Raw genomic sequence first — 17,397 nt, 5'->3', positions numbered from 1 at the left:
TAAGACAGCTCACAGTTTGATTTGATGCAATTCATGATACAAGGCACAATACACTCACAAGGATATGTGGTTATTGGTTGTTGCGCCTGGCAGAGGAGAGTGTGTTTGCTTGACACAGACAGAGTGAGAGAGTAGTTGAGAAGGGCTGCTTGTTGTGAGGAATGTGAACTGCATGACATTCTGGACTTTATTAGAAGGAATGTAGCTTGGCCCAGTGAGGATGAGTGTACAGTGGATCCCACTTTGTCCAACAGCACACATGAAGAGAGAACTAAAATATTCCTCTCAAATTTAAATACTGGGCAAAAGGACAGAATGATATGAGTGACCATAATGCTGATTTTTCTTTTGATCTGGAGCTTAAACAGTAAAGAGAATGCTTATTACCACTATCCAGTAGTGAGCTTAAGTCATGACATCACTAGCCTGTGTTCCACTAGCTTCCCAAACTCAGTACTATAACCTTTCATTGAGGGTTTCTGTCATCAGTCTTTATGAAGAAGTGAAGCAGGGTTCTGCAGTACTATTCAGAGCTTGTTCTTTTTGGAGCAATTTCAGCATTCATTTGGATATCATGAATTTATAGAGAAAATGGAAACACAGGGAAAGAAGAGTGGATGTCATGCGACAAATGTCCCTTGTTGGAACAAAAGCTGGAACATCACAGCCACATGGTATTAGTCTCAACCACTCGACATACCGGCTGTACATATTCTAAGATTAATACCAGGTTAATCAAAAGGTAATTAAGAAAAATTAAATAGCCCCTACAATATTTTACTACAATATGGTGTAGTAAACAATATAACATGTTAAACTGTTGGTTTCAGTCTAATTTATGATATCCACACCTGCTCTCTTTAATTTTGATCAGACTTGTTAGATGTAATCATAGTTGATCTGTCCTGTTGAGGTGTTAAGTACATTGCGCCAATTAATCCTTAACATTTAACAGAACTAGAGGTACAAAAAATATGGTGTTGTGAAAATGTTTGCTGTGCTTGCTTATGAGTGTGGGGCCACAATCTGTGTGTATTTGGTGTCTGTTTTGATAAAACAGCAGCTCATCATGCTGTCAGCTCCTGGACTGATCCAGGGACAGGCCTCCATATGCATTTTGTCAGTGACAGAGAGCTCATAGTCTCCTAAGCCTGACATTATTATAGACATACCTAAACTAGCAGCCAATAGCTTCTTCTGTCAAACTAGTGACATTTAACCTGAAAAGGTCTTGGGCTTATGGGAAATGGTGCGCTTAAAAGACAATAAAACCTGAAATAATTTTAACAATAATATTAAATAATTTACCATCCATATTGTGACATATATGAATGACATAATGTTGATTAAGATTGCACATAGGCTGGATTTTAGTTATTTGTATAGTTATAATGTAAAAAAGGATTAAATTAGAAAAGCTAGCAACAACCAGGCTGTAAAAACCAATAATACTGTAGTTGGATGATGTTTTGTCTGATGCTAATCATGTATAGCTGTACATCTGACACACAACCTATTTTTACATGTAGTTTACTCCTATACATCACACACCCCTTGAATAATTACTTACTTGGGCATTTTGACAAACATTTTGTACTGCTGCTTTCGGAAGCAGAATACCAATTCACTTCAATTCACTCTCCTTTTTCATGACAGCTATACATCATCATTAACATTTATTATCAGAGCTGTACTGGAACTAAAATATACTTCATGATATTTATATATTTATACTTATATTTATATATATTATTTATATAATTAACACTGTTAAAGCTCCGTTTTCACACTTGAGCTATTTGTCATTACAGTTGAGTTTTGACCTGAGATACTAAGAGTTACTAGTTGAGTAAAAGCATGTGCCTGCAGCCTGCAGTTGGAGAACTGACGTTGATCCACCAACTCGTGCCATCACATGGTAAATTGATTAGGAGGCTGAGGTCAAAAAAAGACTTTGGGATTTGATTAGAGGCATAGTTGAAAATGCCAGAGTGAAAAAAGAAGAGATAAAGAGAGTGTGTATCATATTGGTCTCGTGGAACTAGCATATATTGGCCACATGATGCACCAAGACAAGGATTCCTCCCTAATTAGAAAGGAGTGCTTTCTGATTGGCTCAAAGAGGCGGGATTGACCAATTGCTCTTTATTGTAGTCCATTGCAGCATCTTATCTGTGAGAACATTGTAACTTCACTAGAATTGAGAATGAGGTGACCAGTGTTGGCAACATACATTTTCAGTATATTAAACTGCTTTCAGGTACAACACAAAGCAAATTTGCATCACAGTTGATTTGCACCAATTTAAAGAATGTGTAAAGTGAATTCAGACTTTTTCTTCTAAACACATTAAATAGATCATAAATATATTTTTAAAAAAATGTGTAAAAAGCATTTCAACCATTTAGATTTGAATTGTGGAGCTAGGCTTCACAAACTGTGTTTCAAGATTTCTGTGTTCAGGATTTAGTGGGCGGGTCTGAAGATCATAAACCAGCCCCTGCTGCTGTAGAGGTATAAATCATACATTCTGCTACTAATACTACAGTCTACAGTTAGCCGAGCTAGCCGCCGAGCTAGCAGCAGAAAGCTCTCAGACATAGCGTCCATATTTCGGGTTTCAGTGGACTCGGCGGGCACTCCCACAGCGTTTGGTAGCAAAGAAAGAGTCAGAGTTAAGCTTAATTTCATATATTTGGCGATTTTTTTAATCATTCAAATTTGGCAGGGTGGTTAACAACACACTTTTCAAACTCAGAACACATATTTATTCTTACTTTACACTGACTTTAACTGGTGCCGTGTTTTGTTTTTAGCCATGAACAGTTGACGTCATGTTCCACTATGAAAAATTCTTGACACTGTCCACCTAAGAAAAATGACAACATCTCTTGTCTCTTATTCATATGCTTAAACAACCTATGTCTATGTTTGTCAAGAGCAAGTGACAAGACCTGCAAATTAAATGACAAAATACATTGTTGGGCAGTGCATTGCAGTATAACACACAGAAGTATATTTTCTGCTCTATCAGTAGTTACCAGCAGGACAACATAATTTTTCTGTGCCTTCTAAAATCGTTACAACTCACTATTGAAAACTTAAAAACCAAACATTTTTGATTTGAGCTCCCTCCGGATAACTGAGCTTCTCACCCTATCTCTAAGGGAGAGCCCAGCCACCCTACGGAGGAAGCTCATTTCAGCCGCTTGTACCCGCGATCTTGTTCTTTCGGTCACTACCCAAAGCTCATGACCATAGGTGAGGGGAGGAACGAAGATCGACTGGTAAATCGAGAGCTTCGCCTTTCGGCTCAGCTCTCTCTTCACCACGACGGATCTGTGCAGAGTCCGCATTACTGCAGACGCTGCACCGATCCGCCTGTCGATCTCACGCTCCATCCCTCCCTCACTCGTGAACAAGACCCCGAAGTACTTGAACTCCTCCACTTGGGGCAGGATCTCATCCCCGACCCGGAGAGTGCACTCCACCCTTTTCCGGTTGAGGACCATGGCCTCGGATTTGGAGGTGCTGATTCTTATCCCGGCTGCTTCACACTCAGCTGCGAACCGATCCAGTGAGAGTTGGAGGTCACGGTCTGATGAAGCCAACAGGACCACATCATCTGCAAAAAGCAGTGACCCAATCCTGAGGTCACCAAACCGGACCCCCTCCATACCCTGGCTGCGCCTAGAAATCCTGGCAAACAGGTCCGGGGGGAGGGGCCAGACAAAAGGTAGCTCAGAAAACCCCAATGATGATTATGACGGATGGTTTTTCGTGTCACTTGCCCGGACGCGGGTCACCGGGGCCCCCCCTGAATAAAGGACATGGGACCCTGCTCCCACAGACCCACCACCAGTGGGAGGGGCTAAAGGGGTCGGTTGCAGTGTGAGCTGTGCTGCAACCGAAGGCGGGGACCTTGGCGGTCCGACCCTCGGCTGCAGAAGCTAGCTCTAGGGACGTGGAACGTCACCTCTCTGGTGGGGAAGGAGCCTGAGCTGGTGCGTGAGGTTGAGAAGTTCCGGCTAGATATAGTCGGCCTCACCTTGACGCACAGCAAGGGCACTGGAACTAGTCTCCTCGAGAGGGGCTGGAATCTCGTCCACTCTGGAGTTGCCACTGGTGAGAGGCGCCGGGCAGGGGTGGCAATACTTATTGCCCCCCGGCTTGGTGCCTGTATGTTGGAGTTTACCCCGGTAGACGAGAGGGTAGCCTCCGTCCAGAGTATCCAGCCTTTTTGGACTCCTTGGAGGGGGTGCTGGAAAACACTCCCCCTGGGGATTCCCTCGTTCTGCTTTGGCACTTGGCACCAGGACACCCTAGGCCGCAGTTCGATGATTGACTTTGTAGTCATGTCGTCAGACCATGCGGCCGCATGTCTTGGACACTTGGGTGAAGAGAGGGGCGGAGGCGGGGGACATTGAGTCTGAGTGGGCCATGTTCCGTACCTCCATTGTTAAGGCGGCTGACTGGAGCTGTGGCTGCAAGGTGGTCGGCAATGACGGACTGGGATAAAAAAACGGCCCTGGCATTTGCACCCACAAGCGGCCCAACTCGCAGATGCAGACCCAACGCACGGAAAGAGAAGCATTTTTGATAGCCCCAATGATGGTGCAGATAAACTCCCATACTTTAAACAACTGCATAAGAAAATTGTCATATCAATGCACAAATAAACCATTATGAATAGATTGTTAGAGCCAGCCGCTCCATAATAAAAACATTTGTCTTACCGTCATGCAGTTAACAAATTGCGAAGGAGCCTGCTCTTTTCCGCAACCCGGTCGATGACGTCATCTGAATCCAAGTTCATAAGGATCTCTTTCTCTGTCGCCATCAGCATAAGGGCCTCCAAATTATCCTGTGTCAATCGGGTCCTTAGGCGATTCTTGATGAACTTCAGAGTGGAAAAACTCCGTTCGCATGCCACTTGAGTACACGACAGTGTCAGTAAAAATTTGTATGCCAACCATATATTGCTGTAAGCATAGGTGAAGAGTTTTAACTGCTGGATGCCACTGCCAGTTCCATTAAATCATTGTCTTGTCTTGTCTTGATCATCACCCTCTTGCTCATTTTCTTCTTCCTGCACATATTCCTCCTCTGCTAGCTCACCAGTGTCGCTTACATCAATGCTGCTAGTGTTAGCGCTAGCTGAGGTTGGAGTAACATTAGCTTGAAAAAATGAATCCAATTTGGCGCATTTTTCACCCTCAAACAGCAGCGCTTTCTTGATCTTGTCTCTCTTTTTCTGTCGCTTAGTGCCTCTATTCATTTTTTCTAACCAGTTAATCGTATAATCACCACCACAACCAATCTACTGAATGACTTGACCACCATTAGTCCAACTTCCAACACACAAATGCGCAGACACGATTTACTACACTTTTTTACTTTTTTACCCGATTTATACACTGCCATGAAATTCCCAGAAGGCATTGCTTCATTTTAATTTTCTCAAACAATCAAATACAAAATACCAGTAGATTTGTTTTATTTCAAACCATGAACGTTTTTTAAAATCCTAACAAGAAATTTCCCTTCAAAAGTAAAGCAGGCTGATGTAAAACTTGAAATACACCATGACTATGATGTATAAAGGTATGTGTGGTATAAATACCAATCAGGTCAACAGTGTCAAGTACTGCATGCAAAATCATAAGAGATATGAAATCTAGAAGCGCGTCGGGAACTTGTTCAGCATGCAAGAGAGAGTGGGCCGCGTCAGTGCCACTAGGGGCCGCTGTGATCAATTTGGCGTGCTCGGCCGGTCTAGACCTCTGCGCGGCCGTTCTGGCATCTGCCTAAATGCCAGACCGCCCAGTCCGTCCCTGGTGGTCGGTGCCTGTCGGGGTGGCAATCCTCGAACCCGCTGGTGGACAGGGATGATGCAGGTGAGGGATGCCGTCAAGCTGAAGAAGGAGTCCTATAGGGCCTTTTTGGCCTGTAGGACTCCGGAGGCAGCAGACAGGTACCGGCAGACCAAGCGGAGTGCAGCTAAGGCGGTTGCTGAGGCAAAAACCCGGACATGGGAGGAATTTGGCGAGGCCATGGAAAAAGACTTTCGGACGGCTTCGAAGAGATTCTGGACCACCATCCAGCGTCTCAGGAGGGGGAAGCAGTGCGCCGTCAACACTGTGCACAGTGGGGACGGTGCGTTGCTGACCTCGACTCGGGACGTTGTAGATCGGTGGAAGGAATACTTCGAAGACCTCCTCAATCTCACCGACACGCCTTCCGGTAAGGAAACAGGGCCTGGGGACTCGGGTGTGGGCTCTCCTATCTCTGAGGTGGAGGTCGCTGAAGTGGTTAAAAAGCTCCTCGGTGGGAGGGCCCCGGGGGTGGATGAGATCTGCCCTGAGTTTCTCAAGGCCCTGGATGTTGTGGGGCTGTCATGGTTGACACGACTCTGCAGCATTGCGTGGACATCGGGGGCAGTGCCTCTGGATTGGCAGACTGGGGTGGTGGTCCCTCTTTTTAAGAAGGGGGACCGGAGGGTGTGTTCCAATTACAGGGGAATCACACTCCTCAGCCTCCCTGGTAAGGTCTATTCGGGGGTGCTGGAGAGGAGGGTCCGTCGGATAGTCGAACCTCGGATTCAGGAGGAGCAGTGTGGTTTTCGTCCAGGCCGTGGAACTGTGGACCAGCTCTACACCCTCTGCAGGATCCTTGAGGGTGCATGGGAGTTTGCCCAATCAGTCCACATGTGTTTTGTGGACTTGGAGAAGGCATTCGACCGTGTCCCTCGGGCAATCCTGTGGGGGGTTCTCCAGGAATACGGGGTACCGGACCCCCTGATAAGGGCCGTCCGTTCCCTGTATGACTGGTGTCAGAGCTTGGTCTGCATTGCCGGTAATAAGTCAGACTTGTTTCCCTCTCAGCTATCGTTCTTAAATCACACTTACATGACCTTGGTCTCTCCGATCACTGGCGTTTCATCTACCCTAATTCGCGTCAATACTCCTTCTTTTCTCCAGTCCATCATTCCTTTACCAGAATTGACAATTTTTTTGTTGATAATAAGTTGCTACCATGTGTTAAATCTATCTCCTACAGCAGCATTGTTATTTCAGATCATGCAACTTTATTAATGTCACTGTCTCTTACTGGAAAGCCAGTAGTTTCTCCAAATTGGCGACTAAATACGCGCTTACTTGCCGACAAAAGCTATGTCCTCTCGCTGTCTTCCCAAATAAAGGACTTTTTAGTAATCAATAAAACTCCGGGGATGTCCCTCTCGACAATCTGGGAAGCATTAAAGGCAACTGTCAGAGGTACCTTTATTTCACGTTTCATTTTTCTTAGTAAATCACGCAAATCGAGACTCCTCGAAATCTCCGATAAAATTTTAGACACTGATAAATCGTATGCTTCTCTCCCTACTGCTGAGCTCTATAAAAAGAGACTTGAATTGCAGACAGAATTCAACCTTCTTACCACCATGAAAGCAGAAGACATGCTGCGTAGGACTAGGCAGTCCTACTTGGCAACAAACCTAGCAGACTCCTGGCCTTGCAGTTGAGACATCATTCTGCGCAGAATATCATTAATCAAATTCGTTCCCCTTCTGGCTCTGTACTAACTGATCCCTTTGAGATAAATAAGTGTTTTGCTGATTTTTACTCTTCCCTCTACCGATCTGAAGCTCAATGTGATCTATCCCTTATTTAGGGATGGGAATTGATAAGATTTTATTGATATCAATGCCATTATCGATTCTGCTTATCGATCTGATTCTTTATCGCTTGAGAAGAGTCTGACAATGTGCTAAAATAAATGAAAGTGTAAATGTTAAAACAAATATAAATCTGGATATAAAAATAATAATAAATAATAATCTGGATCCTAGATGTCTTACAGTATTAAGTAAATATGTATTTAAAATAAATAATAATAAAAAATAACTGAATTCTTTCTAAATAAAAAAAATAAAAATAAGTGCAGTCCTTTAACTGAAGCTAAACCTGCAACTCAAGTCACGACATAAATTAATTATATTTAGTGGGAAAAAACAATATTCTTCCTCCAAGCCGTGGCCGTCTGTCTTTTTACAGTAGCTGAAGTATTCCCATACAGCCGACTTGGTCCGTTTAGATGGCGGGAAAGTTCGTGGGACTCAGCCTTCAGCCATCATACAGCCTGCAGAGCTACCTGCTTGTAACGGCAACCGGAGGTGCGCGGGGGAAGGGGTACTTTACACAGCAGTTGCACGCGACCTAAGGGACCTCCACTTTCTCTCTGAAGAGCTGTTAGCATCTTCTTAGTGAAATTAAGCCACACTTTGGACCGCTTCTGTCTCTCCGCCATGGTGTTGCTCGCGCTGCTGATTGACTCTTGCGCGAGCGTGACGTCATTATTTTGCAAGGCACGTGAAAGAAAGGCATCGATAAGAGAATAGTTCAGCATAAAGGCAAATGATGTCGATGGATTGAACCAATTGGAACCGGTTCTCGATTCCCACCCCTACCTTTATTAATGCTTTTTTTGACACCCTCCCTTTTCCAACCATTGATAGTGACACAAGGACCCGATTAAATGCTCCCCTTACTGTGGAGGAAATAAAACAAGCAAATAAATCAATGCAATCTGGCAAATCCCCGGGCCCTGATGGCCTACCCACTGAGCTATATAAGACCTTCGCTGACGAGCTAGCGCCACCCTTGGCCGAAATGTTCAATGATGCCCTCAAGTCCCATTTTCTTCCTGTCTCACTCAGACAGGCTTCTATCTCTTTAATTTTAAAGACAGACAAAGACCCGCTTGAGTGTGGTTCTTTTAGGGCCATCAGTCTCTTAGGGGCTGATGTGAAAATTTTAGCAAAGGTTCTTGCCCAAAGACTGGATGTAGTTCTGCCCAGAATCATCAATATTGACCAAACAGGTTTTTATTAAAGAAAGATTATCATTCGGAAACATTAGGCGAGTAATGGACATTATCTATTCCCCCTCTGAGTTAGACGATCCTGAGGTCCTTCTGCTGTTAGACGCTGAAAAAGCGTTTGACCATGTTGAATGCTTCTACCTTTTCCACACTTTACGGAGATTTGGTTTTGGCAATGATTTCATTAGTTGGGTAGAGCTATTATACACTGCCCCCTTAGCATCTGTCCGCACAAATGAAGTCTCCTCCGCTTATTTCCCCCTACAACGTGGCACAAGGCAGGGTTGCCCACTTTCGCCACTTCTTTTCGCACTCTCAATTGAACCATTTGCTATCTCGGTTTGTAGTAACAACAACATTAAGGGTATCGTCCGTGGGGGAGTGGAGCAGAACATTTCCTTATATGCTGACAATGTCGTACTCTTTATCTCCAGTCCGTCCTTCTCCTTACAGCAACTTTTAACTCTGATTACTCAGTACAGTGCCTTTTCAGGCTATAAACTTGATGTTAACAAGAGTGAATGTTAACATAGAGGGTGGGGGAGGAGGGGTGGGTTAATGTTGATGACATTTTGATTGTATCTGCCTATTGACAAGAAAAAAAATCAATAAAGAGAGTTATCAAAAAAAAAAGTGCCCACCGAGTCCGCTGAAACCCCGCCCCCTACCAAGTGTCACCTGTCAATCAAAGTCTCCACCTCTACCAGAAACATGGACGCTATGTCTGAGAGCTTTCTGCTGCTAACTCAGCTGCTAGCTCGGCGGTTAACTTGGCTGCTAACTTGCGTTTCCACAAGGGATAATACGTGGTACTTTTTTAGTACCTGTTCTGCTGAGGTTCCAAGCAAGCCGAGCCGATACTAAATGTGACGTCAACAGACTGACGGCCACTGATTGGTCAGAGTTGTGTGCCGTCCCACATGAGCTGTCCCACACAAGAATCAAACCCGACATTTTTAAATACCAGCAACTGTGTTACAGCCATACAGCTCAGTTTTCTTGCTTTGTGTGTGACAGAAAGCCACATATAGCAGCAAGTACACCATCGCCTCCATGTCCTCCATTGTTTATGTGTTTGTGTCCCGTATAAAACGAATTCAAATCTAAATGGTTGAAATGCTTTTTACACCTTTTTTAGAAATACATTTATGACCTATTTAATGTGTTTAGAAGAAAATGTCTGAATTCACTTTACACAGTCTTTAAACAGGCAAATCATATCAGCCAAGATGTGCTGAGAAAAAAAGTCATCTATGCAGGTAAATATGTTACAACATGTGAGAGCTTGGAGACTTGATGACTTGTAAAGTATGAGGTGAGAATTTTAAAAATGTATTCATATGTATAAAATATTCGCACAGATGAGATAAGTTTGAAGTCAAAGAAAAAAATAGACAAGATAAAGATAAATTGTTTATTTGTCCTTTCGGAAAATTGTTCTGTGCCGTTTTCAGTGCATCTGATACAAGTACAAAGACATTACAATAAACAAGAACACAATAGACAAACCATACACCCACCCTCCCAGGACAAAAAGACAGGTTGACAATAGGACAAAAAACCCAACTTAAATACAGTACAATACTAAAGTGCAGTTATTCAGTACTAAAGTGCAATGTGCTATTCAGTCTTAGTTGTCTTATTTAACATGGATATGCTGGTAGGTATGAATGATCTGCGGGCTCTGTTTGTCTGGAATGAAGGCATCCTGAGCCTCCTACCTGAGGGCAACAACTCATATGTTTGATGTAAGGGGTGTGAGAGATCCTCACATATATTATTTGCCTTCTTTACCACCCTTGTTTCAACAGTCATGGCCATGCTATTTAGAGGCTGGCAAGCAATCTTGCTGGCCATGTTGACTATCCTGTGAAGCTTATTTTTATTTGCAATAGACAGAGAAGTACCAGGCCACAGAACAGAAACATAAAATGCTTTCCACAAAAGAATGGTAAAAGACCCGCATCATATCCCTATCTACTTTAAATTGCCTTAGCTTACGCATGAAGTACAGTCTCTGCATTCCCTTTTTGTAAATGGTGTCAGTGTTACAGCTCCAATTTAATTTGTCGTCTATAACAGTTCCCAAATATTTATAGTTTGTTACAACCTCAATGTCTTCTCCATGTATCTCTATGTACAAACACATGAGAGCTTGTAGAAAAGTGTAAACAAGGCTTGCAACACATTCACAGTCATACCCTTACTTTACGCTGCACATTTACCCTTTAATTCACACCTTCCTGTCAAATCTGTATGCCTTGTGGCCCTGCTTTGCCTTATAGTTGAATACACTTTTGGGATGTTTTCTGATGTGATCTATGTTCAGCTTCTGATAATTGTTTGCTGTTGTCCATAAAAAAGCACTACAGTATTTCATCAAAACCTCTGCGAAGGGGGGGAAACCTCTGCATCCTGTTTAGACTATTTTCTTCTTCTCCTCCTCGTGTTTGCTTATGTGGGAATTAGGGCAAAAATCTAAATCACGATTAATTGAACTTTTATCCTCGGTTACGATTAATGAACAATTATCTCCACCCTTGATGAACAATTATGTATTTTCACAGTTTCTTTAGTTTAGTATTTTCCACTGCTGCCCTCACACATGAGGATCTTTAGGGAGTGAAAATAAAGATGTTTTAAGGTGTGACACTGTGGTTAATGTCTAGTTTACTTGATTAAAACTATGAAAAGATCGTGGTTTGGGTTCAAATGATCACTGGAGACAAGTTTTCAAATTCCTTACAGATATGCAACCCTTACTGTCATGGCAACAGTGAACACCACGATTAATTGATATGAGCAAGATTAAGTCGATTAGAGTTTCTAAATGTCGGTCTGGATTATTTTTCAATTAATTGCCCAGCCCTAGTGGGAATGTTGGGTCTCTTTAAATTAATTTAAAGTACGGTCTAGCCCTGCATGTAAAACGTACCTTGAGATAACATTTATTGTGATCGGGCACCATATAATTAAAATTGAATGATCTCCTTCTAACCTATTCTTCTCCCTCCTCCTTGTCTCAGTATATAAAAGACTTCTACAATAAGACAGTTGTGAGTCGTAATGGAACAGGGCTAAGTGAGGAGACCCTGACCCTCATGTACTCTCTCACTGTGTCTGTCTTCGCTATTGGAGGATTGCTTGGCTCCGTTATAGTGGGCATGCTGGTCACTCGCTTTGGCAGGTAAGACTTCTCTACATCTACAAAATACACAGAAATGCAAAGGTACACATATCACTCTGAGGAGGAAAAAAAAAAGTTGATCTATAGATGGACAAACCAGGTCCAGACAGTGAACATTTAAAGAGTCAGAGTGGACAGAATTATCAATGAGGTGTACTCTGTAATAAATGCATTATTGCAAATGTAATCTTGGCATTGTACTTTGTAAATGATTTGAGGTTTGAGAATAAAGTATATATAATAAAGAATAGAATAAAGTTTTGTTTAGTTTTTTTAGAATGTTCAATGGTTCTTGCTGTAGGTTTGAACTGTAAGGAGAATGGTCTCAAACAAAGGTTAAAAAAAATGGTTATTTAGATTCTAATAAGATTGAAAATTGTGTGTACCCACAAATCTGTGTTTAAACTGTGTATATGAACATTGTGAGCACAAATCTACGATGCATCAATATAAAACCATGCATATGTACAAATCATAAACATCCCAGTGTTAAACAATGATATAGTAAGCTCCATAGAACCACAATTATTAAAAAATGTGATTGTGCCTAATTAAAAAACTAATAGGTAAGACATTGTATTCCATAAATCATCATCATAAATGTAATGAAATTATTAATATATTAAAATTGTCCTGCTCCCACAATATAAACATATTTGAATGTCAAAGCAATAATTTCATGAAGAACACAACTGGCCAGTGTGCATGTGCCATTGAACATGCACTTATTTTGCACATATTGGTGAATGAGTTGTATTTGGACATTGGTTCTGCTCTGTCCTAACACCGTACCCAGAAACCCCCCTAGACTGCCCAACCGTGAGGGTGGATGGTGGCCAGTTGGCAATACAGACTCTCTGTAGCTCTGGTGCTGCAATCAACCAAGCTGGAAAACACACTGATAACACGGAGTCACCAAACAGCATACTATGTAATACTTTCATTAACATTTTGACAATACAAGAGTAAAAATGTATGGATTAACACAGTAAGGCATCTGTACTCACATTGTGGTTGTTCCTGGAGACTTACCCTAACCCTAAGCATAACCACTATTTGTCTAACCTTAACCACTGACCTACAATCAGCTTTCTCCTTGATTGGGAACATGGCTTTTGTTCCCAATTGGACAAGTTGTCCCCTATTAACTGGTCTCTAGGCTGAAAATTGTCCACAAAAGTAACCTATGACACACAAATGCACACACAGAGACACACACTTTTACATTGGCACAATGTAGGCTGTATTCAGAGCTGCTGATAACCTCTCCCCTCTCCCTGGTGCCCTGTTCTCCTTCTAAGTGCACCAGCTCTGCCCTTCAGAAGTGTGCTTGTCCTGAAAGTGCAGAGGGAAGTTATTTTGCTTCATTCACTCCACTATTTCATAGAACACTAGTGGACATTTAAACGCAAATGAAATGCAGACGATTTATAATCCCATTAACTGTCTTATCAGTTTCGTCACACAGCTGTGTTTTATAGCTAATCGGGACTTGTACAGGCATACATGTCTACCATTATGACTTTGTGTATATCAGGGGAGGGGGTTCTTGCTGTTGGCCTCCAGACCAATATACTGCCTCTGTCCTTGCTGTTTCATAAACCTTTGGGTCATATGTTTTTATGTATGTTCATAATGTCTGCCTGCTTTTTTGTCTGCGTATTTTCAGGAAAGGTACGGTGGTAAATACATCAATGCTGGTGTTTATTGCTGGCTCACTCATGGGCTTCAGCAGGATTTGTGGTTCACCTGAGATGGTCATCTTTGGACGCTTCATCACAGGAATTCACTCAGGTTCACACACATCTACACACACGTCTGCATGAATTCCACACTGATGTGCAACCATGTTAGGCTATGTACAGGGCAGGGTTTACGTTAGCCAGTATATGCCGGCTTTTGGCCGGTATAATGTGGATTCTGGGTGGCCCATGTTCAGTTCCTCCAGTGCAGAGTTGTTCTGAGTTGTGACCATCATGCCTGTCTTGACTGGAACCAAAGAACCTGCTGCTTGCCACCAGCTGTGAAGGAGGCCATAAAGCTGTAGAGGAGGAGTACTTTGGGCTTGGTTGGTCAAGGTGAATTCTGGAGCAGCAGACATTTATCAGGTCGCTTAAATGACTGCAGACTCTTAGGTCGCAGAAGCAAAACCTCAGTTATGGCTTTGGGGAGGCCAAAGAGAGGGATATTTGGTTGGCTTCAAAGAAGTTCTGGCAATTCATAAGACGACTCAGAAGGGGGAGGCAGGGCTTACCCCAGGTTCTTTTCCCAGGAGGGAAAACTGCTAGCCTGGACTGAGAATATTTGTAGACAGTAAAAGGAACACTTTGAAAACTCCTGAATCCAACTCCCTTCTACACATGTTCAGTTTTATAGCTGAACCTTTTAATGGGTATCATGTTTGGGAGACCATATAATTTGTTCATGTGTCCACATACTTTTTTTCATCTGGTGTAAGTCTCTCCATTGACTCCTTACTTAGATATTTACAGACTTATTGAATCATTATGAAGTCATGATCCATTTTTATCAAAGTAAATTAGAGCATTATTAAATAGATATCCTTCTCTGTTTTTAACTGCAGGGATCTCTCTAAGTGTAGTACCGATGTACCTGGGTGAGATTGCTCCTAAGAACCTCCGAGGCTTCCTGGGTCTTGTGCCAAGTATCTTTATTGGCACTGGAGTCTTCACTGCCCAGATCCTTGGTCTACATGAGCTGCTAGGAAAGGTAGACAAACACTGCTTTATAACAACACCTAATTTGTGGAGGGGATTCGGCTTTGCTAAGCAAATTTTGCAGCAAATTTCAGGTAACCATATTGTTATGGCTATAGGACCAGATGCCTGTAATAAGTTATTCAGTTTCAGAAGTCTTCAACTTGTATTTTTTTCCCTCAAGGGTCAATTCTTGTACTTCTTGTACAAATACTATATACCACTGTCTCCTGATAACTTAACCATCTTAGATTCACTGTTCTACATCAATTTGTGGAAACATCATTCATGAAACACTTTTTCGTGTCTCTGTTACCAGCAGACTGAATAACTGTAATGTTCTTTTTACTGGTCTCCCATTCAGCCATTTGATGGCTTCAGATTTTTAGAAATGCTGCTGTCTGTTTCTCAGCTTGGAATATTAAATTCAATTAAAGCTGAATTTCCCAGAATGCAGACGCATGGAAATTGGTGATAACACTGGTGTAATTTACAGGACCAATCTGTTGTACCAATCTTTGGTCATGTCAGACTCTGTATTTTATGTTGTATTGTACACCTCCTGTTTTATTTTGAAAGTCTAGTCTTCCCTTGTGTTGGCAGTTTTACTTCCCCTCTTTGTTATTTTTCCCGCCTTAGTTGATTACATATTTGTTTCACCTGTGTCTTGCCTCCCTGTGTATATAACCCCACCATGTCTGCCAGATTGTCTTTGTTACCCAGTCTACTTGCTTTCTCACGTTATTCCTGTTTGTTTATTTTTCTTTTTGTAAGACCGGTTTGTTTTTGACCTTGGATTTTCTGCCTGCTCCTTGCTTTTTTTGTTTGCCTGATTTCTGCTAGCCATTTTTGTGTATGACCACCTGCCTCCACTTGGATTAAAGAATTTGCCTTACTGGACTTTGTACCTCTGCCTCACTTCTCCTTCTTGCAACTGGGTCCACGCTCACCAGCCTTCACAGGTCATTCAGCATTTGACATAGACAGGACTAAGGATGCTGCACTTCACTCAGTGCTAATGTAAAATACAGCAGTGTGTCATCAGCATAGCAATGATAAGTTATGTTGAGTTGTGTGTTTGTGGAAAAACCCCACTGGAAGCCTTAATTCATTTTGGAAAACTACAAAGCACTCTATCAAGCAAAAGAACCTCATGTGTCCTTTTTATATTACTGACTGGATTTTCTTTTCTAGTCTTTTCTTCGCTCAATTTTTAACAAAATACCTATATTGTCACAACATCGTGGACAAGCAGTGTTGCCCTGTTGTGACAGGAATTGTGTGCAACTACTTGTATTGAAATTGTTACAGGAGGAGCACTGGCCCCTGTTTCTCTCTGTGGTGGTAGTACCCACCTTCATCCAGTTGATGCTGTTGCCGTGGTTCCCAGAGAGCCCCAGGTACCTGCTGATTGAGAAGCACAATATCCACGCCACCATCACAGGTCAGTGTGTTGGCTCTGTTACATATCAACAAAGAGATGCATAAAGTCTGTCCTGATTTATTAGTTTTTGATGTTTCTTGTGTACAAATGCACAGTGGAAGTTTTGTCCTGATAGAGATGCATGAGGAAACATGAGACAGCCACTGAAATATCTTGATTTATTCTCTGATTATATTGGCAATAGAATTATAATCTTATCACAGTAATTACTGAGATAGCAAAAGAGAAAAAGCTATATGTGGTATCATTCCATGATGCACTGTAACCATGCTGTCTTTCAGCTCTGAAGTGGTACAGGACCAAGTGTAACATCCAGGCTGAGATTGAGGAGATGCAGGAGGAGCAGCGCTCCCTGTCATCCATGGAGACGCTGTCCGTATGGAAACTGCTGCTCGATGACACAGTCCGCTGGCAGGTGCTCAGCGTGGTGGTCATCAACATCGGCATGCAGCTGTCTGGCATCGATGCTGTGAGTGTGGTTTATAAACTGAGTGATGCATACAAGAACGAGGTGCCATGATATACTACCTATGATGTGCACTTGAATTTTCAGAAATTCACTACAGTTTAGTTTAGTTACAGTTTTTTCCCCAAAAAGAAAATCTTCAAAGGTTTCAGTAGTCCAAGCAGAAATGAAACATTTGCATCATGCAGCAGGGGTTCAGTCCCAAGAAGGTCAGCATAGCTGAAATGTTGCTATGATTTTTCTTTTTCTTTTTCAGACTACTCAACTAATGGTCTGCTTACTGTTTATCTGCCAAACAGATGCTAGAAAAATGTCAGCATCTTTTGAGAACTGTGCCTGAGCCACTCATTGATTGTCCAAGTAGTCTCTTATCCTAGATTTACACAGAACAGAATTTGAAGGCAGGATCCCCGTTCTACACACAATTGAAGAAGACGAGAGGCTTCTAGACTCTCTTGCTCTTGCTTCCAACGCCTGTATGGGTGCGGAAGGTATGGCATTATTTTCGTGACACATTAGTGAGTGCGCAGTGGGACTTTTCTGAGCATGCAGTGGAACTCTTGCCAGCACACACTTTAAAGTTTGAACATGTGCATGCTCAACTCTGCATACATGCTCAATCTCTGCTCTGTGCGATGGCAGGCATTTGGCAGGCTGAAGAATGTTCTTCAGCTAGTAAATCTAAGTGTTTATGTTATTG

The 17,397-nt window shown here is 42.4% G+C and overlaps 1 protein-coding gene across 1 annotated transcript in view; it reads left to right on the top strand.

Annotated features, from left to right (window-relative positions):
* slc2a15a (solute carrier family 2 member 15a) overlaps window positions 1-17,397 on the top strand; it is a 44,823-nt gene that overhangs the window by 10,713 nt on the left and 16,713 nt on the right. The window contains exons 3-7 of the mRNA XM_053332863.1: window positions 11,910-12,070; window positions 13,740-13,864; window positions 14,655-14,800; window positions 16,099-16,231; window positions 16,513-16,700. Of these exons, the coding sequence (XP_053188838.1) occupies window positions 11,910-12,070; window positions 13,740-13,864; window positions 14,655-14,800; window positions 16,099-16,231; window positions 16,513-16,700 (753 nt within the window). The remainder of the gene's footprint in view (window positions 1-11,909; window positions 12,071-13,739; window positions 13,865-14,654; window positions 14,801-16,098; window positions 16,232-16,512; window positions 16,701-17,397) is intronic.

This window comes from Scomber japonicus, chromosome 14 (assembly GCF_027409825.1).
Source record: "Scomber japonicus isolate fScoJap1 chromosome 14, fScoJap1.pri, whole genome shotgun sequence".
NCBI classification, from domain to species: domain Eukaryota; kingdom Metazoa; phylum Chordata; class Actinopteri; order Scombriformes; family Scombridae; genus Scomber; species Scomber japonicus.
This window is presented reverse-complemented; position numbering and strand designations above follow the sequence as displayed.